Source organism: Vidua macroura, chromosome 7, assembly GCF_024509145.1.
Source record: "Vidua macroura isolate BioBank_ID:100142 chromosome 7, ASM2450914v1, whole genome shotgun sequence".
In the NCBI taxonomy this organism is placed as follows: domain Eukaryota; kingdom Metazoa; phylum Chordata; class Aves; order Passeriformes; family Viduidae; genus Vidua; species Vidua macroura.
Genome location: NC_071577.1, coordinates 5,068,510 through 5,096,408, shown reverse-complemented (window position 1 = coordinate 5,096,408; position 27,899 = coordinate 5,068,510). Strand labels below are relative to the sequence as shown.

The 27,899-nt window shown below is 44.4% G+C and overlaps 1 protein-coding gene across 1 annotated transcript in view; it reads right to left on the bottom strand.

The window, feature by feature from the left end:
- ABCA12 (ATP binding cassette subfamily A member 12) overlaps positions 1-27,899 on the bottom strand; it is a 77,891-nt gene that overhangs the window by 24,294 nt on the left and 25,698 nt on the right. Inside the window, exons 10-33 of the mRNA XM_053982680.1 lie at positions 23,707-27,843; positions 22,972-23,087; positions 22,241-22,347; positions 20,536-20,789; positions 20,313-20,425; positions 19,751-19,875; positions 18,768-18,941; positions 17,715-17,879; positions 16,479-16,680; positions 15,755-15,894; positions 15,077-15,196; positions 13,871-13,961; positions 12,389-12,568; positions 11,194-11,500; positions 9,385-9,499; positions 7,734-8,063; positions 6,788-6,857; positions 6,552-6,686; positions 5,731-5,886; positions 4,815-4,992; positions 3,096-3,314; positions 2,256-2,452; positions 1,494-1,654; positions 505-729 (exon numbers count right to left, since the gene is read on the bottom strand). Coding sequence (XP_053838655.1) covers positions 505-729; positions 1,494-1,654; positions 2,256-2,452; positions 3,096-3,314; positions 4,815-4,992; positions 5,731-5,886; positions 6,552-6,686; positions 6,788-6,857; positions 7,734-8,063; positions 9,385-9,499; positions 11,194-11,500; positions 12,389-12,568; positions 13,871-13,961; positions 15,077-15,196; positions 15,755-15,894; positions 16,479-16,680; positions 17,715-17,879; positions 18,768-18,941; positions 19,751-19,875; positions 20,313-20,425; positions 20,536-20,789; positions 22,241-22,347; positions 22,972-23,087; positions 23,707-27,843 — 8,017 coding nt within the window. The remainder of the gene's footprint in view (positions 1-504; positions 730-1,493; positions 1,655-2,255; positions 2,453-3,095; positions 3,315-4,814; positions 4,993-5,730; positions 5,887-6,551; positions 6,687-6,787; positions 6,858-7,733; positions 8,064-9,384; positions 9,500-11,193; positions 11,501-12,388; positions 12,569-13,870; positions 13,962-15,076; positions 15,197-15,754; positions 15,895-16,478; positions 16,681-17,714; positions 17,880-18,767; positions 18,942-19,750; positions 19,876-20,312; positions 20,426-20,535; positions 20,790-22,240; positions 22,348-22,971; positions 23,088-23,706; positions 27,844-27,899) is intronic.

Here is a 27,899-nt window from a genome sequence, read left to right as displayed (position 1 = left end):
GCAGTCATGGCACATGGGTCATGATGTACAACTGCACATGGAACATGATGTACAACTGATTCTTGATGCCTTAGGAAAACTCCTTAAAAGAAAGCAAGAAATTCTGAGCAGGAAGGTAACAATCCCCCTCCCTCCCTTCTGCAAGACATGGGTCATCACTGCTCATCATTTACTTTTTATTTCTGATGCAATTAAATGTGTTTATTTGACCAGTGATTTCCCATGGGCAGAAAGGTGCCTGTGTTACTCTCTCCTTAGTCTAACTCCAGTGCCTCATTTTCTGGGTAAAACATCAAAAGGCTGTCAGCAAGGTGAGGCAGTGCATTAGTATATGTATAGATTAATAGATGCATCTACACACTCATGTGCACCTAAGTGTAACCCCTTCCTCCCTGCCTGAAACCCTCATGTAATTCCTAACATGCCCAGAGAGCCCAGCCACACAGTGCTGTGAAATTAGTCTTTATGACATTTCAGCAAATCCAGCAGCTCCTGAGCTTGTACCTCTTCCACAGTTGTGTTGGAAATCCCGTAGCAGCCCAGGTGGAGATCATTCAAGCTGGTGTCCAGGGCTCTGAGAAGGGCCTGGTAGGCCCCTGACACCGTGGACTTGAAGGGGGGAAGTACATACACGAGCTCTCCACCAATATCCTCCTTGAGATAAGCCTCTGGGAGATAGGACTGGATCAAGGAGGTCACTGCTGTGGTGTCACATTCCTCTATCATGTTCTGAAAAAGGAGGAAAACATTCTGTGGTCACTGAAAAGGTGGCAAGGTCAACCTTCCTCCGGCAGGACGTAGCCCAGATCTTCTCCCAGAGCATAACTGGTGATCTCAGTCCAGCTATCCAGCATGTCAGGATAAATATCAAAAGCAGATGAAAGTGGGTTTCTGGCCCTTGAAAAAGGGATGTGTGACAGTCTGCCATCTTGGTCCATCCAAAACCTCGCTAGGTTGGGCTGAATCAACCACTTTGCAGTGCTAGAGGTTCATAGTACAACAGAGCTCTCTGGGCTGGCCACCGGAGAGCTTAACGTGGCTGCCAGCACAAACTCACTCTTTTTCCCATGAAAAATGGGGCTTGCTCATGGGTCTTTTTTCATTTTCTTTGTCTCCAGTGCCAGCAGTCTGGAAGAGGGGTTGGTCTCTCATGGTACCTGTGTGCTGGGGCTACCAACAGCATTCTAATAAATGCTAGCAAGAGCAGAGTTCCCCACTCCTTGCAAGCAGAACACTTTGCCCCATGCCAGACACTATGGATGGGCTCTTTCCATCTGCTTTATTCCTCTGAACTCCAGAGTTCACATTCTGCATCCTTGCCTTTAACCTTCAAGTAGACCCTGTTCTTTTTCAACAAAGCAGAGCCGTGACATTCCTGTTTTCACAAGGCCATAGAGATCACTCAGCTCCTGCCAATCCATCCCTCAACCAGCCCTGATGATTCCCTTGGAGACAGAGCTGCCAGGAGCTCTAGGACCAGCTCAGACACAAACCTTCTTTTTGGTAAGGGTCAGGTGGTAGCCATCCCCAAAGGTTTCCTTCAGGTAGAAAGGTGAGCCACAACATTTGAGCCCTCCATGCTCGAGGAAGGCAATCCGGTCGCTCAGAACTTCTGCTTCGTCCAGGTGATGTGTGGAGAGAATGATGGTTCTGCCTGGAAAACACAGTCACCACAGAATGAACACCTGGTTTTATGGCAAAACTGGATTTTAGAAGGATTTGGCTTATTTTCTTTTCTTCCTCCAAAACTTCTGTATTCCCCTACACAATGATATCATCAATATAACTGCAGGGGTTCCAGAGCTTCCCCTTGCTCTGGATCAACCCATGGCAAGTAAGTCCACATTGTTAAACCAATACAATGAAGGTTTATAGCAATTTTATTTTATCACATTCTGGTCAGATCTGTCCTTATCTCAACAGTGAGACAGGTGAAAGCCTCACTGAATGAGGGGACACAGAGTATCAGGTGAAAATCAACTGCGTTTTTTGGTAATTATTAGTGAAATTGGATGAAAGGCAACAAGAGAGAGTAATTTTACAGTATTGTAAGCTGTGTTCTATGGTGAAGTTATTTTTTAAATGACACTGTGAATTTACAGAAACCAACCAGGATGCGCCCTCCAGAATTGCAAAATCCCAAAATTTTTTCTCTCTGGCCTCCAAAACCCACAATTCAAAGCCACTGGTACCGTCTTTGTAAAGTGACACAAATCACCTTTGTCTCTGGGCAACATCTCCTCTCATCACAGTACCTTTCTTATTCTTGGAGATGATTTCCCAAATACTCCTCCGGGAGCACGGATCCACCCCCGTGGTTGGTTCATCCAGAATCACCACCCTGGATCCCCCCAGGAGAGCAATGGCTATGGATAACTTCCTCTTCATCCCCCCAGACAGGGTGCCAGCAAGCTTGTGACGATGGCTGTACAGCCCAGTCTCCTTCAAAGTTCTGGAAAACAGAGGGAAAACAACCCCCAAAAGTTGTCCTTTAAGCGTCTTTTCCAAGCAGGGAATTTGAAAGTACCTGAAAAAACTGTAACTGGAAATGAAAACCTGCTCAAGTATGGACTGCTGTGCTGAGAGGTCACAGTGTAGAGTCACCCTGCAGCTCAGTCATCGGGATTTTCATCTAAAACATTTCTGAGGATGTTTTCAAAGTTTTCATCTGACAAGTCAAGGTTAAAGGCTCAACCCCATCAACTGAGACACCAAGATCCAAACTCCCTGGGATGTTCTGGTTGCTTCATTTCTCCGCAGAACCAATAAAGCCAACATCATCTTTCTGACTGGTTGATTAAATCTCTTCCCAGGGTAAACTATAAAGCAGCAAGGAGTAGACCCTTAGGCCTATAAATTCATCTCCAAATAATTGCCACAGCAGCCTGTAAACCCTTTGGAGAAGAGATACTGTTTTCTTACAGTATAGGTATCAATATATTCCTCTAGTCAGAGCAAGGCACCATTTGAACCCTAAGCTGGAGCTGCAACAAGACCTCCAATCCACGATTTTGAGCTTTGCAGGGGCACTGGCACCACCACACAACTATTTTGACAGCCCTCTCTTCCCTTCTCCTGCCCTGCTAATTTTATACCTGTTCACTTCTTGGTAGAGCTCTTGTTTGCTGCAGTGAGGGACTTTGATGTAGCCATAGAGCAGCAGGTGTTCTTTGGTGGTGAGGTAGTTGAAGAGCACGTCGTGCTGCATGCACACCCCCATGTTCTTCCTGATCACCTCCTGGTCAGTCCTGATGTCTTTGCCATACACAAAGATCGTGCCTGACGACGTAGGGAACAACCCAGTCAAAATAGATCTGAAGGAAAAATAAATAGAAAGGGCAAATTAGAAAAAGGAGGAAGCCATGGGTAATTTTTTTAATGTGGCCTTGCAGCTGTCACCACTTCCAAGGTTTCCTTGTATCCCCCTCCCACTCCTTTCAGCCAGACACCACTGCCCACTGTGTGTCCTGCTGCCCAGCCATGCTCTGGCAGAGCAGAGGCCAATTAACATCCATGAACATCCTTGTCCCTCTCTGTGGGATTGCAGGGGCAAGCTCCCAGCTCGCCCTGGCTACTCCTCACCTCTACTTTTACCTGCTGCAGCCTCTCTCTCCCTAGGTCAGACCACTGCATATCTCACACACTCAGGAATGCCTTTAACTTCCAGTTTAATTACTGGGAATTCATAGAATGCAGTCACTCCTTATTCTCTGGTTTGCCTGGAGTGCCCACACAGCCTCATACTGTAGCCACAGCTGAGGCTGAGAACCACCTCTTTGTCTGACTAACCACTGCAGAGCATGGAGACCTGATGTCACTGCCATTATTCATGAGAAATGGGAGAGGACTTCTTGATGAGACACCTCACAGTGGGCAGCACTTTCATCTACTTCAAGCAAATAATCACCCACCAAGCAGGAGCTGAGTCAAACTCCCTCTGCTCAGAATAACTACTTGCACATTACAGCTCATTTTTGGTGCTGTCCTGCAGGGACTAAAGGGAGAAGATGCATCTCAGACCGCCCTTCACCTTCAGAGAGTTTCTCCTCTCTCTTGGGACTTTTAACCATCATTTAAAAGCAGTAACTTGTGGCCTTACTCAGGATTTGAAGCCTGTGCTAAGTTTCAGGCAGGTTTTATACTTTTCTGCATATCACCTTTGCTACACTTTGCAAACAGAATATGAGGTGAATTGATAATAAGCTGAGGTGAAGCACACATCTGTCTTACTGATTTTGGCTCTTGTGAGGCTTCTATTTATCAGCTTAATGTTCCTTTCAGAGATATGTATATATATAACAGTGGAGAAATCAAATTCTACAGGTCTGTTTTAGTGCTGTTATCTAAAAAGTCAAATAATAATTTATAAACAGCAAGGCTGAAAGGCCAATGCATTAATCCCCTGCCATTCCAGCCAACACATGAGTCTGTACAGCTGAAGTGTATCTTTATTAAGTTTTCTTGCTAGTATCACTTCAGCTTAGGTGTGTGCATGAGCTCCCCACAGCTTCCAGAACAACCTAACCCCAGGCCAAGGAACAAAACACCTGAACAGCTGCTGTGCTGTGTATCCCAGGTATCTCAGCAGATTAAAAAGCATGTTCCTAAGCAGAAAAGGACCTTTTAGAACCTAAAGAATTCTAACAGATGAAGGAAGTCCTGAGGTCATCCATGAGCAAGATAAAACTACGTGAGGGATTTGGCCTAGTGAAGCACCTTCCTCAGTCTCCCACTGCTGCACAGCCCCACTTGCCCTCTTGCTCACCCAACCACACCGCACAGGATAAAAAGGAACTGCTTTAAATGATACACACATGGTTGTAGTTTTCCCAGCTCCATTGTGTCCCAGCAGGGAAGTGATATTCCCTTCATAAAAGTTGAGGCTGAGGTTGTCCACTGCAGCTTTGGATCCATAAACCTTTGTTATGCCGTGGAGGGAGACTCCCAAGGTGAGGTCGGTGGGCTCCGGTTCCACGTGAGGGTGGGGGGCACCTTTGACACCAAAGAGAAGGGTCAGGGACAGTTACTGCAGTGCAGCAGGTGTTGTGCTACTTTTCTCATCTCAGAGGAAACCAAAATACAGCAAAGGCAAGTGCCTTTCAGCCAGGAATATTGAGAACATGTCACTGGATCTGTATCATTTTGAACTCTCCGGGATTTTACCTTTTTACTTCTGAAGCTTCTAATAACTCCTGACAACAGGCATTAATCACTTCTGAAAAGGTCTCATATTCAGGTGCTTCAGAGCACCTAAGTTTATTTATACTAAACAAGCACAGATAATTAAAGGACATGAAGCAAAACTACAGAGTTATTTTCAGTTAGGTGGAACCAGCAAGCTTTTATGTGTGATCTCAATATTTTACAGGCTAAATATTTAAAGAGATAAGCAAAGAAGCACACGTCCCCTTTGCCAAGTGGAGACCTATATTTGCATGCCCAAACAGAAGTGTATTTCTACACAGAGAGACAAGCATGGAAGGTAACTGCCCAACTACAACACACACGAATGTGAGCGTGAAAATCAGTACTGGCTCTCCACAACAAATAGGAAGAACAAAGATAATTTAAGGGCCAGATCTCCATTCATGTGAGTACCAGCTTTCAATTTTTCCTGTGCTTCAAAATAGCAATCAATGGTGTTTTCTGTGTATGGTGCCCCTTTACAAATTTGGCTTTGTTTACCCAAAATATAAGTTATTATTGCTGCCCCTTCTAGTATCCACATACATATCTTGTTGGGGAGGGTGACTTCTTTCCTTAACATCAGCTTGGAGAAGAGCAGGCCTCTTTGTTTCTCATTCCAGAAGGGCAGGTAGCTGTTGTATTCAATCCAGTAAGATGGAAGCAGTGGGAAGTACCAGGGAGCAGCCATGCCATATCTACCTGCAGGAACAGGAGTCTTGTTCAGCTATCTGTTCCTCAGGAAGTGCCACTGTTGGGGTGCACTCAAAATAGCAAAAATTAACTTTACAGAGATTTCTTGATATGCTCATGCACTACCAGGACTTGTTAAAGACTTTTTCTGATTGGCACAATAGGAAGCACTCACTAATTTGTTATTCTGAATAACTCCATAGCTGGAGGGCAGGAGAACTTTACATTTTCCACTGGGTACATTTCTGTATGCCAGTGGACTGCTTCATTAGGTGGGGAAGAAAAGCAAAAGACAAATGTACTGGCTCTTGCCCAAGGCAGGAATTACTTTTTGAAACCAAATGATGTAAGTAACACAGCTCGAAATCACTCAGCTGACAAATGCAGTCTAACATGCTCCATTCTCACCCACCAGACTGCAGTCACACCCTCCTGTGTCCTTGGCTTCAGGTTCTTCAGGAGACCCACCTCCCCATGTGACAGGCTGAGAAACCCTAATTCTCCCTTGCTCTGCTCTCTCTCAGTGCCATTAATAGGCTCAGACACCCACAAAGTCATGCTCCCTTTGGTCTGGGACAGAGTGTGTGCACTGTCTCACTGCCTCAGCCAGCCCTGTGTTCACTGTTCTCCAAAAGAGATGCTAAAGCACCACCCTCAATGCTTTGCATCCTTACCTGGGAAAACATTCCTTATGTACCACCCCAGGATGAAGTAAATGAAGGAGTCTATCAGAATGAGCCAGCACATCCAGCCAAAGGAAGTGTTATCTCCAATCATTGGGGACCTGTACATGTTGTCCCACTGCAGTCCTGCAGAGAGGAATTGAGAAATACAATCAGAACCCATCTCAGCCAGTGAAATACCACCCCCAGCAGAGCTCAAAGCCTGGCTTTGTCAGCCATAAACTCACCTATGCCCTGTGCCTCGTAGCGAGCAATGTATTGACTTGCATAACTGAAGGCAGTTGGAGACAACAGACTCTGGGGGATAAACAAAATTGAAAACAAGAAACATTTGAATTAGTCTCAAAAAGAAGTCAGGTCAGTCAACCAATCAGGTACCTCATTGGGTTATTCCAATAGCCAGAAAAATGAGTGTTGGGTTTGTTTTTTTCTCAGCAGTCACAAGGAGCACTGAACCAGGCCTGTGATGGGAAGTGTTACCTGGTGACAGGCTGAAATGTTTCCTTAGGGCTTGACTTTCTTTTGCTTCCATACCCAGGACGCAGCTTCCTCCCTCATACAGGGTTTTATTTTAGGCTTTTGAAATACAGCAGTGCTTGAGAATTACCTCAGGGAGCCATATGGTTAATTCTTTTACCACTTGCATTAATAGATGTTATTTCCTGAATTTGGTGACAAGTCTGGCTTCTGGAACCTAACACCCACCTACTCTGCCCCTTGGTAAGAAACAAGAATCTACTCCCATGTGTAGGAATTTGAGACACAGGAAGCCAGAGGATGATCTGAGGCAGCAATGAATAGAGCCAGCCCTGCTACCCAACCCCCTCACTGAGACAGCCTGCTTCTTCAGAGAGGGTGAAAGCAGCCCATTTTCCTTTGCAATTCCAAAGGGGAAAGTACATAGCTCAAACTACTGTGATTCAGCTGGCAGGTGGGAACTCACTAAAATTCCACAAGGAGAGCCTTCAGTCAGGGGACACAGCTAATTCCAGGTGTCCCTCAAAAGGGCCATGGCCAACTCTCCTACCCTGCCTGTCACCACCCACTGATGGAATTCAGAAAGGCACCCAACTCCCTTGTGTCTGGGACACGAGGTACAGTAAGAGTGTACTGCAGTGTAGTGAGGTCCTTGCCTCCACACAATGCCTGGGAATATGGAGAAGCAGAACTCACCAGGAGGCTCTTGACAGAGAAGCTCAGGTGGTTCTCGATGACGAGCAGCACGATGAAGGGGAAGAAGGTGAGGATGTACACGAGGCTGCCCACCAAGGCCGCGATGTTGGTGTTGTTGAAGAAAACACTGATGAAGTAGCTCATGGCTATGATGGACAGGCTGTAGTCCATCAGGTACAGGAACAGGAGTGCTGTGTCTGTTTTGGGAAGGATCTCACCCACTTTCAGAACAACAATGAGGAAGGTGACAGTAATCAGGAGGAAGATGGCACACTCGATGAACCAGGCAATGAAATGGCTGCTGGCATTGACACCCATCATCTTCATGTACTGCAGAGAGGAAGATAAAAAAACCAATCACAAGTGGCATTTGAGAGAAATGAAGAGATCTTTTTGCTGATATTGAATGATTTCTTTTTCCAGCTCGTGGACAGGGCCTGCAACCAGATCATGCTCGTTCTATCCAGGGACAAACCACGCACTCCCATTTCAGGAATGCCCAAGGTTTGCAAAGCAGTCTGTTGGAAAAGAACAGCCCAGACAAGACCTGCAAGGATCAAATGTCATGGCCCACAGGGTCCAAAGCAGCTTCTAGCCTTAGATTTGTACGTTTTCTAAAGCCTTTTGATTGTTTCTTTAAAATAATGATAATTGATCCAGTGGCTTAAGACTAAAAGCTCTCAAATGTCTTTGAAATCAGACCTTTCTCACACAACCCCAAGACAAAAAATAACAGCTAAATTACTATGGTTAGGAGGAAGAAATATTAATTTATATTAGCTGATGATTAATTCCCCACACTTGCATAAAACTGTAAATTTGTATTGATAAATCCAGAAGAAACTATAGGTGGTGGTGTCTTCTTGTGGATTATTACACAGTTAAAAAGATTAGTGATGCCCTGGTCCTTGGAGACAGTGAAAATAGTTGCCTAAATTAGAGTAGGGGGCTGCCAGGGAGCACACACTGGGGTTCATTCATTTTCCATCTCATCACAGGTCAGAGTGTCCTTTCTTGGAAGTGTTTTTGGTGAATCGGTATTTGTTTCCATGGTGTTGGATAAAAAACAAATCTGCTCAGAGCTTTTGTTGCTTGCTGAAGCTTAGTTTGACAAAAGTTCTTTGCTGTTCATCTCTGTTGACAGTGATCACACTGAAAACCTGAGTTAATTTAATAAATTCCCAATGTCTCAATGTCATTTCTTTTCCAACAGGCAACCTGAATGAAGAACTTCATTTCAGAGGAGCTGATGTAATATGTAGCACCTTCTGAAATATTAAGTATAATAACTTCAAGGATAGGAAATAAGTCACTTTTCATGTCTTTGTCCCCAGTAGGTATGACTCAAAGTCAATTTTTAGAGAGCTTTAAATCTTCAGAAACCCTGTAATTTTGTGAGATGCCCATGTTTCCTGTGTTCAGCATTGCAAAGCAATATTCCCTCCACTTGAAGGGCAAACACCCTGCATTTCCATGGCTTTGAGCTTGGTTATAATGGCATAATTCACACACTGCAGGTCAAACAATAGGTATCTGGAATATTTTCCTTAATGATTGTTTTGCTCCATTTAATACTGAACATCAGACACACTAACCACGAATAAGGAAAATCTGTTTATAATTCTGCACGCCCCAGAAAGTTTCCCCGTACCTCATAAAGCCTCAGATCTTTCTCCTGAACAAGTGTTTTAACAAAATCAGCTATAAACAGCACCCAGGCAGCCATCAGAGCAAATGGAAGAGAGTAGGTCACGCTGGTTAAGAACCTGTAAAAGGCAAAAGCAGGCTTTAGCTGCATACAAAATGTTCTGGGGATTAAGGCTTTATACAAGAATATATTTTTCAGAACAATACTCTGGCACAGGAAAAGACATGCTTATATTTCAAAATGTGGAGTAAAATTAATAATTACAAAAAAAAAGACTCCTTTGCCATTGCATTGGATTTTCTATTCATCAAACTCCTGACTGCTCAGATTTTTTTTTTTTTTTTTTACGTTGCAGAGGGTTTTCCTTGCTCAGCAGCACCACTGGCAGGAGCAGAAAGCACCACGGGCAGTGGCATCTCCTGGCTCTCTGATGGGCTGCATTCCATTTGGAAACATCACAGCAACCAGCCATAATTCCCACTTCTGTTCACAGATATAATGGCCAAATTTCATGATCAGGCCAAATTTCTGGTGTTGGAGTCTGGATGTGGGTGCTTTCCTACAGGTTGTCTGTCCTAGCACCCCACAGGACAGGCAGACCCAGGACACATTTCTTGGCTCCTCATTTTAGTTAAAACCTTCTCCCAGTGACAAATGTGTGAAGAAAAAAAAAAAAACAAAACAAAACCAATGGCCAACAAAAAAAATTCCTTTTTACATGGAAAGCAAGATTTTATAGCAGGGGATCCCCTTCGCTGCATCTCCAGGGTTTATGTTTTCCTCCTTAATTTCTAAACCTGACTTAAACCCCCATAATCAGTGTTATTCCTGGAATAATGTACAATAACAGTGAGAAATGAACACTACATTTGTTTTCAAACTTTTTTTACCTGTAAAACTGAAAATTTCCTATAAACCAGCATTTTAGGAAATGATTCCATGCAAACAAAGCCTTATTTAAAAAATCCAAGAAAGGGTCCTAAAAATTCAGCATAGCCCAACACCTCTTGTGTACTGGTTTATATCTGTATCTATATCTATATCTATATATATATATAGTCCCCCCTTTTCTCTCCAGGATGATAATAGTGCAATAGCAATCAATAAGCAGATATTTTGTGATGACTTCAGCTGGATGCAAATCCAAAGCCTTGAGGTATTTTAATAATTGAGCAAACACATCCTTCTGAACCTGGGCTGGGAAGGGAAATCCAAAAGCAAGTGGAAAAGTTCCTAGGTCCAGCCTATCCCTTTGCTCCAAGGGAGACCCTCAGTCAGGGCACAGTGATCCTCACATCTATCAAAACTTCTTGCTGAACATCCTCCAGTGCTCCCTGATGGACCTGGAAATCCCTTCCCTGTGAGTTTTCCACCCAGTTTGGCTACTGTAAAGCTCATAAACCTAGGCACCCTTTTTTTCCCCCCAAAAAAATCAATTTTCTAAGTTCTGCTGCTTTGTCTGCATGGGAACACCTGCAGAACAAGACAAGACTCGTATTTAACCCAAGTTCTGCCAACTCTCAACCCCCTCTGTGTAGTAAAACAGAGACAGGGAGTTTTACCTGCTGTAAAACCTACAGTTACCACCACAATCCAGGTATAAAAAGAGCACCAAAACCAAAAGATTAGGCAAACTAAACCTTAGGGTCAAAATTTCCCTTTTTTGACCAACCCCTTGAGAAAAAAACCCAACGGAACAGAATTCAATTCTTTTTATCCTATGTGAGTGTGGTATTTAAGGAACGGTGAACTCCACCAGTCTGACAAGATGAGTTGACACAAAACATGAAGGCAAAAGCCACCCAAACTTACATATCCTTGTTGTAGCAGGGGTAAGGCATGGCCTGGACCTGAACAGCTATTTCCTCTGGTTTCTTGCCAGTCTGCAGCTCAATAATGGCCCTTTCAATGCTGTCCTGGAGGTAAATGAAGGCCCGGCTGTAGATCTGGCTCTGGGAGGTGGAGTTGTGCGGGCCCACGGTCCAGATGCGCTCCCGGATCCTGTTGGTGGTTTGAGTTATCCTGCTGCTCATTCGGATGGTGTAGTTGAGCACAGGAGGGAGGGACAGGCCCCCATGAGCTGAGTGTCCAGGCCTTGAAGGCAGCTTGAAAATGATACCTGGGAAAAGAAAGGGAAAAGGCTTTCCTTTGGAGTCGACAGCACACACAGACACATAGGAACTCCTCATTTTTACAAGGTTTCCTCACAGAAATTTTTCTATCCAGAACATTTTTCCTGATTATGCTATATATAAAACATATGATAGAATAGAGGACAAACAGAGAAGAAAACTGCTACTATGGGAAAGGACAAAAATTACCAGGGTTTGAAGTTCCAAGAGAAGTTCCTATCTACCCCTCAATTATGAAGCACAAAACCAAAAGGGTCACAGGATTTATCAGTGAATCCTAATTGAAGGCCTTCTTTAAATATTAAGATGTATTAATTATACAAATATAAGTTCCTATTTCCTGCGCCCTCTACCCCTCTCTGCAGTCTGATCCTACAATCCAATCCCACAAAAGTGAAAAGTATGACTTAGAAGACCCAGTACACCATTATGGTGCTTGGCTGGAATATCTCAAGTGATTTATGACCTTCTAATAAATGGAATTGTCTTACATTTGGACTTGAGGATCTTAAAGGTCTTTTCCAACCTGAATGATTCTGTGATACCTTTGCTGATTAAAGCACCTTTTCCCATTGCAGCTTGAAAGGAAATGGCTGCACAAAGATCACCTTGGGGCAGTGGGATTTTATTCAAACTGAGAATTAACCAAGAGAAATCACCAGCTGACCACAGACAGGGGAGGTGTAAGGGAAGAGGAGGTATGAAAAGGAGGTCTCAATGTGCAGGTCCCACACACACTTGCTCCAAATCAACTGCAGTGTGGTGGGAGCCGTGACCACAACAGTTGCTGGTGAAAAGCCAAATATCTTATGTTGTATTCCCACACCTTATCAGGTGAAATTTAATTGTCAGGGGGATTTGGGACTGTCACATACTTGCAAACAGCTCGTTCTTCAGGAAGAGCTCCTTAGCCACCGCTTCCATCTCGTCCAAGTCCTGCACTGCCCGAATGCGGTTGAAGGAGACACAGGAGGACACGTTCACAGCCAGGGCAGCCAAAGTGTTCAGCTGGTCGACGACGTCGGCGTTGTTCTGCAATTCCAGCCGGATATCATCTAGGGAAAAACCCACAAATAAACCTTCCAGCATCACTACACCCAGCAAAAAACCCACTCCATCATTCCACTCCTTCACGCTGATGATGACACCAGAAAGGAGGAAAGAAAACAAACCAAAATCCATCATGCTAAATATGAAGTGTGAAATACATTTCTGCACTCAGCAATGCAATGAAGGCATGCTGTTGACCCAGTTTTTATGTTAATCATTTGTAATATGCTCGTGAGTTTGTCTTTGGGAGGATGCCAGCAATGGGATGTGACAGCCATCCCAAATCAGAAGTCCCCACTAACCTGCTGAGGCTTTAGTCATGCACATGGTGCTCACCATTCCTTCCACACCCTCTGGTTTAGGATGTAATCAACTCGCCTGTTGAGCTGCTGTGTCTCAGGGGAGGACATGCTTTATCCAAGCACATCAAGGCAGAGCTGTGTGTGCTGTGCTGATGTGTGGACTGAACCTGATGCTGCAGTTAATAAAGATGCTGCTGTTTGGCAGCATTTCTGGCAGGTTTCAAAGGTGGCTGCATAATGCAAGGTAACTAATATGGAACAGCTGCTGCAGGCATCGTGGCTTTATGGGGAGTTAAGGCAGGAGTTGTTGCTCATGAATAACACAGGGGTCATCACCAACTGGATGTAAATGACTGCAACAGACCATAATCACTCTTGGCTGCTGCTGGGCTTCGCTGGCACAGTCCAGATTTATGGTGACATGCCTGGGGACTGTGATCCCCATGCTGTGCACTCACAGGGGATGTACCACCACCAGTGTTGCTGGTGATTCTCACAGTGCACAGCAGCAAATGTCACCCTGGAGGGCCTTGCAGGCCCACCAGAGGACAGCAAACTGCAGCACAGCATCTCCTGCACTGATGCCTCTTGGCTCCATCAGCCAGGGTTCATTTATCTGATCTCTGGCTTTTCTGCTCTGGAGAACTTTTCATCTGAACCTCGCTGCGATGCAAGGGAGCTCTCCACAACACTTTCCAGCAGAGTCCCAGGTAGCTCATTTGAAGTCATAATTACGGCTAAACAGTGTCCTCCAGTGGCCACACACCGCGGCAGAGCCTCCAATCCCTCCACCCAGGAGAAACATCTCTTCACACCAGCGCTTTGCTCTCTAAGACTCTTTTCCCTGGAAGATTTCTGGATCACAGCTGGGACTGCCTTGCCCTGGAGCCTCCAACATGGGCCAGAGAAGAGCAGACTAGGGGATGGCTGCAGCTGGCTGACTCTGGAGCTCCCAGACCAAAAGAACAAGTAAGGAAGAGGGCAGCACATCATGGACACACTTACCCAGTTCATTTATCTGACTCAGGAGCTCAGCTGCATCCAAATCCACCATCAGCTTGATAAAAACCTGCACAAAGGGATTCTGCAGGGCGTTCTATCAATAAGCAGAGAAAGACAAAGCATCAGTTTGACCAGAAGCTTCTTGAGCTCACTCACTGTGTAATTCTAAGCTACAACAGAGCAGCTGCCTTTGCTGGGCATTTGTACAGCCATCTCCCTACTCCTTTCACTCTGCATCGGGATGGGGAAATGCCAGCAATGAGAATGTCATACAGAGCTCTCTGAGTCCACGTCAGTGCTTCTTTGAGTCAAGAAAGGATGCCTACTCAGTCTCCACCACACACTAGAGTCCCATCAAAAAAAAATAATGGATAGTTTTAGTTATTCTAGAAGTAAATTTCCCTTGTGTCTGTTTTAAGTCCTGTGAACATAGCCAGTGCAAAACGTGTAGGCAACCAAACCTCAACTTGGAGATCCACACAGGTTTTCAGGTTTGGCTGAATACTTCATTATTCCACCAATGACTGCAATCAGCAGAAAATATTTAATTTCACTTTTGCATATTCCACTCTGGATTTTCTCTTGGTGCCATGGCAATTAGAATGAATTCCAGCTCCCAAAATTAACTGCTAATGCTTTTGCGTTCCAAGGATCACATTTTTTGCAAGAAAAGGAGACAATTTTTACTACAGAGAATGGGAAACAAGTGTGTGTAACGTTACAGTCTACTGCTTTCTGTATCCAAGCAAGGCTAGGCTTCTTAGGAGGGGGAAAGAGAAATTTTATTTACATCCAGTGAGGTACAAAACATCTTCTAGCTCTTATGTGTGTACCCAGAACTACATGCTTATTATAGATACTGTTTCATTTTCTGAAAAAGTCATTTCTTGCCTGGTCTTGGCTGGCTGGATCACTCCATCAAGCAGAAAGTTAATTTACAAACTGAAGAGTGTTCCCTGCTCATCTTAGCCCTCCAGCAGGCCCCAGCATGGCCAGGGTCAGGGAGCATATTACAAACAGTTCATTAGAGAAAGAGAATTTGCAGGGAAAGGTGAGTCAGGAGCATCTCTTTTAAGGGAACAGGCAGGCACAGAAACTGTGAAGTCCTGCTGACTAAAATGTCCCTGGAACCCCAGTTTACTTCAGTGAATAAATCCATCCTCCCAGTTCCCTCCTGGCAAGAGACAGAGGGGAGGTAGGAAGCCATACCTTGATCATTGGAACTGTCTGGTTTAACTTAGTCAGTGAATTCATGATGACAGGAGACTGGTCCAGCCACTCCTGGGACTTCAGGGCTAACTCAGCCATCTGCTCCAGGGTTGCATTCGACTACAAAAGAAGCCCCCAACATGAAAGGATTAATTTATTTATTATCTTACAGATTTTAACCAATAAATAAATCAATAAAACAGTTGAGACCAAATTTGTTTTCCTTAGGATTTTTCCTAGTATCCTCTCATGGTTTGGCAAAATGCCTTTTAACACACTGAATTTATGCAAGTACTATTATATTTATTTAGAGAATGTCTTGAATATCTGCTTTCCTTCTGCCTCTGGTCTGCCTGTGAACAAGCACTGGTTGCAGCATTTGTCCTGGGAGACACATCTCTCCCGCTGGCTGAAAATATGGGGGTGAAACGTCATAAACTGAAGGCCTTAAACAATTGTCCTATAAATATTAGATCAACAGCAGCTTCTGGAGGAAAGATTCAACCAAAGACAAAAGATGACTCATATGGCCAGCAAGGCAAATAGGGAAAGATAATTTGATTAATACTCCAAACAGTGAGAAAGCAGCCCTCTGCTTCCCAGGGAAACAAGCCTGCGCTAGATAAATTACAACCCTTTGTAGTGGGTGTATCCTGATGTCCTGGAACAGAGCCATACCTTTCCCATGATTGCTCGAGTTTCTGGGGTATCTGGTGTGAAAAGGATCTTCCCAAGCACCATTGGTTTTAAGAAAGACCAAATCAAAGCTCCAGTGGGGGTCTTGACCAGGTCCAGGTAAAAGGATAAGCAAAATGGAGCTGCAAGGGGAGAAAAGCAAACAAATTGCACAGAGAACAAACAGACCAGACACAAGAAAGCTACCACCGTGTTTTTTTCTCCCATCTACCCAGTTTGTTGCTGTGGCCAGTGAATGACTTCAGGGCCCTCTTCACTGACTGATCTAATGCATCTTGACAAAAGCAATCCACCCCCAAGATCTCCTGTTGCTGAACTCAAGACAACAAGAGTCTCGCTGTTAGAGCCAGCATTATCTGCTTGAAGGTTAAATGGAGTTTGGTGAACTCAGAGGAGCTAATAATGTCAGTACAGTCAGAAAAACTACACATCAAGAAAAAGCAGTGACCTGTCGAGCCCTAGGACCAGATCACCAACAAATGGGAGACAGTGCAGTGTCAAGCACTGCTCTGCTGCACAGGCAGTTTTCCCTTTGAACATTTATGGAAATAAACCACCAATAATTAGGGCAGATCTTCAGCTACCATAAATAATGAGCACTTACAGCCCTCAGAGACATATGGAGAATAGCTCAGCACTAGATCTGTCTGGAAATAGCAGAGTTCAGCTCTGAAACATTTGTGCCCTAGGGAAAAGCCAGACTTACTGGAATCCTGAGGAATCCCATATTTCCTCATCAGCTTTTGGACATAGACATCCTCTGCATGAGAACTGTTGCTTATGGAGTCTCCAAAGTCTGGAAGCAAAGACTCAAAAAACAAGGGTGTGATCTCCTGGTTGCAGAGGACTTTTGACATGGATTTAAAAGTGCCATGTGTTATCCCAAAGTTGTTTGGTTTAAATAACGCCTGCAGAAAAGACAAAACACAAATAAATCCTGCACGCTGAAAGCACCCCACTTGGAGAGAAATAACAGAATGAGAAGAAAGGACTGAACATTTTTATACTGCTTTCCTATCAGAGGTTTGCATTTACAAAAATAGGAACTTTCGGTGGAAATCATGCATTTTTTGGTTATGACAAAGGTGGCACATTTATTTCCAGGTAAGACAGCCAGTGTGGGAAGTGCCTACAATGTGTGCAGAGAAATTCCCTATAATGTGTGCCTGGTGACATTCACACACCTGGGTTACAACACAGATTTGTCACATGGATATGCACATCACTGTCCCCATCTAGTCCATGGCTGCACGTGGCTCTGCAATGTGCAGGCAGAATGATGACCAGGAACGATTCCTGTCACTTGTGCTCTCCTGGACTATGGATCAGAGATGGACTGGACACTGTGCTGGATGAAGGCAGTGCATCCTGGAGTTACTGCAGCTGCCAGAGCAGTAATGGGTTTGTACTGAATGTTTTGGGCAGTCTCGAGGCTTAGGGTGTGATCTAATGCACACTAAAGCTAAGGCAGTTTTTTGCTGCTGACTTTGGTGGGTTTGCCTTTAGTGGACAGTTCTCCAGCTGTTTTCACCAGCTGATCCTTCCAGTACTTTGCTGGAAATCCTCTCTCCTTTAAGACATTCTTGCTCCAAGTGTTTCTCCCACAGCATGTGTTCCCCACTCATGAACACATGATGGTCCCGCTGCTCCAAATCAAAACTCTCCTAGGAAGGCAACATAGAATCACAGAATGGTTTGGGTTGGAAGAGACCCCAAAGCTCATTCCAACCTCCTGCCATGGGCAGGGACACCTGCCAGAAGCCCCCTCCACCCTGGCCTTGAACACTTCCAGAGATAAGTTTGATAGAGCTTTTACTCAGAACACTGTTGCTTTGAAACAGAATCTATGGTTTAATGCACCTGTGGCTTCTAGGGTAAGAAATTACTGTGGAAACCATTTCAGTGGCATTTTGCCTCAAAAGCACATGCAGACTACACGTACCTTAGTCAGTGGCATTTTCCTGGACTTTTGGAGCTTTTTCAGGGAATGAATAGCTTGTAGCAATGGATCAATGCCAGATTCAACCTGGTGTCTGAAATATTCCATTTTTGTCAGAAGGCCTAACATCTTGTCCATGGGTTTCTGAAGTTCCTTGGGGAAAAACATCTGCAGGAGGCAGGAAGGAAATCAATTATGATGAGCAGGAATCTGTGTGCACAGGCATGCACACACCCATATTGTGTTAACTCAAACATGAGCACGGTGGGATTTTCAAAACTGCAAGGAGGTTTTACACAGTGGGTGTCCCATGGGAAATGAATGGGATTTGTATTCCTAAATCCCCAAGCACTTTTGCAAACCATTCCCCTGAACATTACATAATCTAACAGTGTGTTTCCAAACACCTACAGTTGGGAAATATGTGTCATGTACTGGCTGGGATATGATCAAATCTCTCATTTCACACAGCACAGGTGTCAAACACTACGAGTGACTTTTGACCTGAGCCCAAATTCATTGGCATTATCATTTAACAACTTTTTTTTTGGACAGGATCACTCCTGTATTTTTAAATAAAAACTTCTCCGTGAATGTTTTCTTAGATGCTGTTTCTATACCTGGGGGGGTGGAAATTTGAATAATTTAGTAACTTTCTAGTTCCAAATAGATAGGGAGAAGATATTTTACAGGACTTTTTCCAAGGCTTCCCTTTTCAAGGAATCAAAAAATTTAGCTCAGTACCTTATTTTTGGGTCAGCTGGGAGTGTTCAAGAGGTTGTAACAGCACATAAAGGATACTAGCAGATAGGGAGGCATTTAAAGTAGGTCCAGTGCCTTTAAATGAGGTTTGCTGCTTTACACCAGCTGGGATTCTCATTTTTATCCATGCTGTCACAGCATGGATATGCAATAAAAATTGCTGCATGAGCAAAGCCTGATCTTTGGCTTGTGTAAATCAGTATAGCTTCTGGCCACTGCAATGATATTTTATAACCTTTCAGCCACCATGTGCAGCAAAGACTGTAGAAACCACTCTAAAAATCCAGCACTAACCTTGTATAAGAAATTGTAAATGTCCAAGTGTCTCAACAGGGTGACCCCAAGGAGGTAGGTCCTGCGAGTCCTCTCTGGCAGAGGGAGGCTGCACAGCTCCTGCACCACCACTTGCAGCTGTGGGTCCTCGGGCCGGGCGCTGCAGGACTCCAGCTGCAGCACCTGAGAGAGGAGCTGGGTGTGCACAAAGGGAAAAGAGAAGTGTTAGGGGTGCACTGCACGCTCCACCATGCCTGGATGAATCCTGCCTGGCTGTTGTTCTTTCCACAGTGCCATATTTCAACAAGCCAAGAACCAGAAAATGCCTGCCCATTACTCCTGCTCCCGGGGACAAATCCTAAGGACTGTGTTTTACTACCCAGCTTGCACAGTAGTAAAAGCTTTTGTGGCTTCAATTTCTCATTGACTGATGCATGTGAAGTTTGGAAAAGAGCACGTTCTCTGGGGCCCAGTCCAGACAAGATGGCTGGGAAGGGGAAAAGCAGCTGGAGCTGTGCTTGCAGGAGCAGAAGGCTGAGGAAGGCAAGCTCATCTCTCATTCTGGGAGGGTATTTTTGGACCCTGAGTGCTCTTACACATTGTGGTTATAAATGTGCTTTTTCACCTGGACTGGGACAACTTCTCAGTGACCAGGACCAACTGAAGACCCTGCTCAGCCCCCATTAGTGTGTCCCAGAGAGTTGTGCCCTGCTCCAGATCAGAGCCATCCCTCTCCAGGCAGTGCCTGGCTGCTGACCTGGTGACAGCCAAAGGGACCATATGGCTCCCAGTTTCCAGTGGCTGGGCTGACACCAGTGATGCTCCTACTGCATTCCTGGTGGCTACTCCAATCCATAACATGCTCTGCTGTCTATCCCTGGGGGTCACCTGTGCTGTCACACACCCAGTGACCTGCTCAGCTGCATTCAGTAACAAATTATAGTTTTAATGGTCTGAGCAGTAGAAAGCAACAGGACCTCCCAAAAGGATAACAGCAAACTTACCTGACTGCTGTTTTCTGGTAAAGATGCTTCCAGAAGAGCATCAATGCTGGCTGTGGACATTCCTGTTGTGTTTCTGAGGTCCTCTTTGAGCTGGTCCACATTTTTAAACACATCTTTCAACTTTTCTGGAATAACAGTCAAAGAACAATTGATATTACAGCTTTCTCCAGACACACAGCAAATCAAGCACACGGAGAAGACTTTATGTGACGTATGGGAGTGTGGTACCTCACTGCTGATAAGAAAAAAATCCAAAAAAACTTGGAACATACAGTCATCACTTCCTATGCTTTACAGTCTGGTTTGTGGGCTGAAGTTATCAGGACATCTCAGGATAGCAAAATTTGCTCTGATGGAAAGACTTGGTGCTTTTTTGTAAACAAAGTGTGGTCTTGAGCAGGCTCTAGAAGTACCCCAGATAAAGGACCCCAAAGTCATGGTGTATGGTTATTTCATGAATACCAATTCTTCCTGGCAGCTAGACAATTCTGACATTTCCAGCAGAAAGTGTGGTACCAGTGGTGATGTTTACCAACATTGTAAAGAAAATACAGAAGAGTACCTTGCTTGCTTGAGTCTGTTAAACCCTCCGTGATGTTCAACATGGAATTCAAAGTAGCCATATACTGAGGAATCTCTTGAAAGAAAGCAATTTCTGGTACATTTTCTTGAAGCCTGAATTGGAAAAACAAAACAACAAACAAAACTGAGAATATAAAAAGAAGGCAAGAAGTCATTTCATAAACAGAATACTAAAACAGTCTAGCTCAGAGAGAGAGCCTCACCACTTCAGCTGTGCCTGGATGTCTGTGGCATCCCCAATGAGTACATTTTGGAGCTCCTGGGAGATCCTCCTGTGACTTAGCACACTGGTCACAAGCTGGCTGCTCAGCTCAGCAGCATGGAGGAGCTGCTCCTGAGTCTGGCCTTGCTCACACAGCTCCCCAAAGGGAACCTCAGGGAGGTGGCAGAGCTGCTGCATGGACTTAAAGCTCTCATAGTCACAAAGAAGTGCTGTCAGATCCCGGAGGCAAGAGATCTTCAATGGACATTTTGAAAAAAGGAAGACAAATGCACAAACACCAGTTAGATGACAGAATTATAAAAGGCAAGCTTTAAAGAGTCTAGCTGTCCCTTTCTGTCTCTCCTTAGGACTAAGATTTTTAATATATATACATATATATATTTAGTTCATTCAAAAGGTCCCCAATAGAACAGCTTGTGACAATCATTGTCTGAACTTCTGGCAGACCCAGCTGGATCTAATAAACCTTGCAAACCTTAACATGTCATTTCCCCTGCCCAGCACACTTAGACAGCAATACTCCATTTGACTTACCTGTTTACTAATTAATCTTCTCAGAGACCAAATAAATCTACCTTGCACAACAGGTTTAGCCTTTCAGACACCACCTGGTCATCTACTGCAGCACAGGAAAGGGACTTGGCCAGAAGTCAGAGCTTCCTCATCTGCCGACCCATGTAAAATTATAGTCCTTTGCTATTATGGGCTTTCCTCTTGTCTGACATCATTATTTACATTATCAGGCTCTTATGGGAAGAATTATTTTCAGCTTTATGCCCTTAAGTACCTGTCACACTGAGGCTCATCATATTATTGTTACAGATATATTACACAGCAACAACAGTGCATACTGCTGTATTTTTTAAAAGGACTTTTAAATGCTATTTCTCATATGGAGCAATAGACTAAAGTGCATGCATGCTATTAGTGCAGTCATGAATGCATGGGCTAAGAAGCATTTTATTCAAATGAGGCATTGCCAAACCCAAAACTGGTGAGGGAACTCCATGAATCAATACTGGTGCTTAATCTCAGAAGCCATTCTGCTGTTGTGAGACATCTGGGGGCAGAGGAGCATGTGGGGACTTGACTCCAGCCACACTGGTGTTGGTACAGCTCCTTAGGCACAGCAGTAACCCAGTTAGTCATGCTGCTAAATGCCAATTAGGAGGGCACAGTCCCACGGATTTTCAGCAGGGCAGAGGCATCTAATCCCTATCTGTGCCTTGGAGAACTCCTCCCTACCTCCTCCTCAAGTGAAGCTGAGGCAGCCTAGAATGATCTCAGCTCTGCAAGGCGCTTCAGGAAGTCTCAATATACTGAATTTTAAAACTAATGGTTCACTGAGGAATATGCTGCCACTGGCCATCTCTGAAGTGCCCATCCTTCTGGGACAACTGGTACAAAACAGAGCCATCCTATCCAGCACATGGATAGGAACACCTCTACCTTCTCTGAAATATGTGTACATTTGGTATGGACAGATAAAAGAACAAGTTCCTCAACCCAGTTTACAGGTGACCTTCAAATATAGGCAGCAGGCAGAACATAGAGTTTCAGTCCTAGTTTTTATCAGCTGTTCTCTTAAGGAAACTTATTTCCATATGCTGTTTTTCAAAACCACCATTGCACATTCATGTATCACTGTGGGATGTCCTTCAAGTAAGCATTTTAAGCAGACTCACTTTTAGCTTCAGGAGCTCTGGTATGGATGAATGTTTCTCAGAGGTATTATTTTGCATAAAAGAGTTCTTTTTCAGATGAGTTTGCTTCAAAAGCAGTGTGATGTTTTCTGTGCAGGGGAAAAAAACAATAGTTACTCCAGACAAAAATGCCAAAAACTTCACAGATGGGAATATGAACACTTTTATTCTGAGGCTAACTGAGCATTGCTATTTTCCACCAAACTCCCATGGCTGAGGACCTCTGAAATCACAGAGCAAGGCCTAAATTGTAATCTGGGTTATAAGGGACTGAGTTCAAGTAGATGCTCTGTTCCTAGTGAAACCCACCCCATCCTGGTAATAGGTGCACAGGTAAAAACCTCTTGGGTGTTACAATAAGCACAAATTACGAGTATCTATATGAAATACCATGTTAACTCTCAGAAATAACTGCTGTCATATTACAGCTACATAAAGCTGTAAAGAGAAAGAGGTTGCTATTTGTAAGATTGCTTTGTCTGAGTGTCAGCAACCTGTCATCACACTGAGAAGAAGAGATGTGCCTTCTGGAGAGACTGGGATGGAAACTCATAATCCCAACATAACTCAAACAAAACCCCAGTCTGGCTTCCCCAGGTCTCACAGCTCCCGTTAATTGCCAGCAGATAAAACCATGTAGCACCATTCCTTCCCACCATTAGGCAAAACACATTCCAGCTGAGGCCCCTCAGCATTAATGAAATCATGATCACCTGTCAATTCCCCGTCTTCAGCTTCCTCGGAATTTAATAAACACATCAGGTAAGGGTTATAGCTGTTATTTGCTGTCACCTGCAAGATGGTGTTTTGAAATTCTAAAAACAGAAATCTGAAAAATAAGATGGGAATTTAAATCAGCTTCTCCCTCAAAAACAAGGTATATATTAGTGAGCGACCTGTCAGCTGTGGATGCTGTTCCTCAGCAGAGTAAATAAGAATTCCAGATGAAAGCCATCTCTCATAAGTGGGTACCCCCCCAGTTTTATTCCATCACTTCTTTTTGCTGTTATTTCCCAAAGCTGTCATTCACTCTCAAAATAAGAAAACACACTTGAAAAGTTCACATCTATGTGATGGATGCATTATATAGATGCAAAGGCACACCTAAGGGAGACTGAGGATCAAAAATTAGAGAGTCATCCCACAAAGGAAGGTTTTCCAAAGAGCCTACCACTGGTGGTGAGACTCCTTCAGGACTCTGTTCCACTGTGCATTGATACGTGCCAACACACAAAATTTTCTGTAAGTCTGACTTTCAGCTGTATGTTCAGCTCAAGGAGAAGTTTACTCTTCTTCAATTTAACCCACATTATACATTGTGTCCTAAATTACAGTGATCGCAGGCTTAGGTTGTTCCACTGGAAGAAAATTCCATACTTCTCATGCTGGAATGAGAATGGTGGTCAAAACCCATCTATAGAATTACAATACCCAAAGCCCAAACTCACTGTGTGATCAAGCTGGCTGGGGACAGTGTGTGGTCACTCAGAGTCCAAGGCAGGGTCTTGTTGTAAAGGGTTTCTGCCACGACAGTGAAGTGATGAGCAACAATATCAATCACACTGTCAAAACTGGTTTTGTTGGAGAGAAAAGCTGAGTTGGAATTAATATTGAATTCGTTTAGCAGGCCAGAGATGTTCAGACCATCGAGAATGGAGAGGGTGGCTTCTGTGATTTCCAGAGCTGACAGATTGCTGGCAGAGTCACTTGCCACTACTCCCATCAGCCTTGCAAGGGAAGCTCCTTCAGCTGGATTCTTTTTGGTGCTGAGGAAGCTGTTAAACACATCCCAGACACTTGCGTAGTAACTGTCTTTGGTGAGGCTGAAGGCACCCTGGAGCCTCTGCAGCAGGTTGTGGAGCTCATCCTGTGCCACACTGGAGAGCGTGGTCAGGTTATTCCAGCCTGTTGCACTGTCAGACAAATTCAAGGAGCTCAGTGCTGTTTCATTCAGCAGGGCTGGAAGGAGCACGTTCAAAAGCTGGGATGGGGACACATCACCCACATCCTGGGCTGGGATGGGGCACGAGGCATCACCCTGTACCAGCCCCTCCGTGGCTGCACTCAGAGCTCTCACCTTCTCCTGGAGCCACGAGTTTCCCAGCTTGGAGACAAGGTTTAACTTGGAAAGGAAACTCAGAGACAAACGCAGAGCTCGGGTGAGGCACGACAGCTCCTTGAAGAAGCTCTCCCTGCTGTTGTTGTAGGCAGCAGCAAACTCTGGGGACAGTTTCAGGTTGCTTATGGCCAGCTGGAACACCCTGGTAAAGGTGTCATTGCTCCCTGTCCCACCCTCCACGCCCAAGGAATCCAGGAGGGGCTTGCAGGGGCTCCTGGCTGAGGACTCCCTTAGAGTGGCATTTTCAAACAGCACCTCAAGGCCTACATTGAGCAGATCTTCAAAGGAGCAATTCTGGAGTGTCCCATAGCCATTGCTGCCGTGCTCAAGGAAAGGATCCAAGGCTAATCGCAAGAACTCCCAGATTTTTGCTTGTAGTGAGCTATTGTGCTGTGAGGGAGACTGGCTGAACTCCTGCAGCAGCAAACGTGAGAAATTATAGACAACATCCATTTTTTCCTCAAATGTTTTGTTTAAGTTGGTGTCATGAAGAACTTTCAGTCCTGCTCCCCACATTTCCATCAGTCTCTGGGTATAGTTACTGTAAGAATCAAGTAACAGGCTGAGAGATTCCAGCTCACTTACGTTATAGCTTTTCTGCAAGCCTTTCAAAGTTAAGATACCCCTCTGCATGGCCTGCAAGTACATGGAGATGTTGTTTCCCCTGGAGTCATCTTCATCATACAGCTCAAAGATGGAGGATGCAAAGTTTAGCAGCTGCTTCATTTCCTTACTGAAAGGAAGACTGGAGTCATTTTCCATTGTATTTAGCAGATTTTGCAGCATGTCTAGAAGTGACTGGGCAGTGAGACTGTCTGTACTATTCCAGTTCAGTGACTGAAGACCTTCAGCAATGTGCCAGAAAGCATCAAGTTCATTTTCCTGCCTTCCAGGAGGGAGTTTCTGCATTAGCATAGATAAAGAAGAGATCAGCAGATAATGATCACTGGTATTCCCCTTTGCCATGGCACCAAGAAGCTGCTCAAGAGACAGAAGGTGTTCCACAAAATTTTCAGAAGTTCCAGGGGTCAACAAGAAGTCAGAAAATAATGATGACACTTCTTCATTTGTGCTGAGATAATTTTCAATGTCTTCAAGCGAGATTGCATCGAGTGCAAGCATTTTGATAACCTCCCATGCATTCTCTGTATTAAAATTAGTCCTGTTTAAAATGATCTCATTCCAAATCACTGCAGCCACAGTCAGAACATCTTGGTTTTCTTTTCCATGGGGATTAGAGTAGAACAGTCTTTCACTACCCCCATCATACAGAGGAAGTATTTCTTGAAATATTCTTTCCAAGTCCAGTGTGCTGTCTGTGGCAGAAGTTGAACTGAAAAAGAGTTTTAATGAACTATACAAATCACTCAGATCTGAGGATTTAATTGCTTCAGTAGAATTATGAAAGATCTGATGCATCAATGCTTTTCCAGGAGCTACTCCAAAGTCCACGAGGATAAGAGCTTTTTTCATAATTTGCAGGAGTTCCACATATTCACCCACTTCTGTTAGGCTCCATTTGGAGGTCAGCAGGCTGCCAGTGGCATGCCACAGCCGGGAGAAGTGTCCCCACTCAGGCTGGCTGGAAGCAGCTCTGCCCACCTGCAGCAGCTCATAGAGACTGCTGTTCCTCATGGAAGCAGGTGGTGACAGGTGGGAAAACACAGGCAGCCCATCCCAGTCTGCTGAGCTGCCAGAGGAATTCAGGGAGCTCAGCACTGTTTCATTCAGCAGGGCAGGAAGGAGCACGTTCAAAAGCTGGGATGGGGACACATCACCCACATCCTGGGCTGGGATGGGGCACGAGGCATCACCCTGTACCAGCCCCTCCGTGGCTGCACTCAGAGCTCTCACCTTCTCCTGGAGCCACGAGTTTCCCAGCTTGGAGACAAGGTTTAACTTGGAAAGGAAACTCAGAGACAAACGCAGAGCTCGGGTGAGGCATGACAGCTCCTTGAAGAAGCTCTCCCTGCTGTTGTTGTAGGCAGCAGCAAACTCTGGGGACAGTTTCAGGTTGCTTATGGCCAGCTGGAACACCCTGGTAAAGGTGTCATTGCTCCCTGTCCCACTCTCCACACCCAAGGAATCCAGGAGGGGCTTGCAGGGGCTCCTGGCTGAGGACTCCCTTAGAGTGGCATTTTCAAACAGCACCTCAAGGCCTACATTGAGCAGATCTTCAAAGGAGCAATTCTGGAGTATCCTATAGCCATTGCTGCTGTGCTCAAGGAAAGGATCCAAGGCTAAATGAAGGAACTCCCAGATTTTTGCTTGTAGTGAGCTATTGTGCTGTGAGGGAGACTGGCTGAACTCTTGCAGTAGAAGATGTGTTAAATTATAAATAGGGTTAATTATGTCATCACTGGAATCTTCATTGGCACTTGTATAATGAAGGATTTTCATTCCTGTTCTCAGAAGTTCAGACAAGCTCTCCAGGGTTTTATTGTTAAAATTAAAGAAAAGATCTATAGATTTTAATGTACTGACATTATAATTCAGCTGTAAGTCTTTTAAGATGTACAATGTCTTTTGGATGTCTTGAGTGACTTGTGAGATATTGGCTACTCCAGAGCTTCCCCCAAACTCTTTAAACACAGCTGTTATGAATTCTGACAGCTGTTCCAACTCTTCATTGAAGACACCACTTGATTTATTATTCAGCTTTTGCAAATGGCTGTTTAACACCTCCAAAAACTGCCCATAGGCGACGATGGCTGTGTTATTCCACCTCATGGACCTCAGCTTCTCCCCAATGCGCCAGTAGACATTCAACTCATCCCACCAGGCCTCACCCATGGACTTCTCTACAGCCCTCATCAGCTCAAACACAGGCAGCAGGATGTACTGATAACCTACATTTGTGCCTATCATTCTAAAAAACATCTTCTCAAGAGCTAGGAGCTGCTCTGGGAAGTTTCTGTAGGAGTCGGGCTCAAGCAGGTCATCAGAAAACACAGGTGGGATTTCTTGCAATCCACTCAAACGGTCTCTGAGACCTTCCAGAAGTGATGGCATGTTTGTGGAGAACGTTTTGAGAGCATCCTTAATTTTCAATGTACTAAAATTGGAATTACTTAGGAGAGCTGGATTCCAAAGCACTGTAGCTAATTTTAAGGCCCTCTGAATTTCTTTCCACTGGGTCATTGTATTGAAAATGGAAGTCCCATTAAAGTCACTCTGTAATTGCAGTGATGTGAAGTTATAGATTTCATCAATTATTTCCTTATTATATGGTTCCTTTAATGTATAATCATGATATGGATTCATTCCCAGTTCAAGAAATGCATACAATTTCTGTAATGTTTCATTCTTCAAATTTCTGAATAGATTTAAGCTTTTTAATTCACTTCTATTCCTTTTTTCCTCAAAGCCTTTTAAACGATGTAGATGCTTCTGTATGGCTTCTAAATCATCTGAATTAATGGACCTCTTGGAGTGCTTTCCACCAATCTCTGGTGACTTTATTTTTCTGGAGGGGAACAAAAAAGTGTTTTAGTGAATATGAAATCAATGCAAGTGGAAATG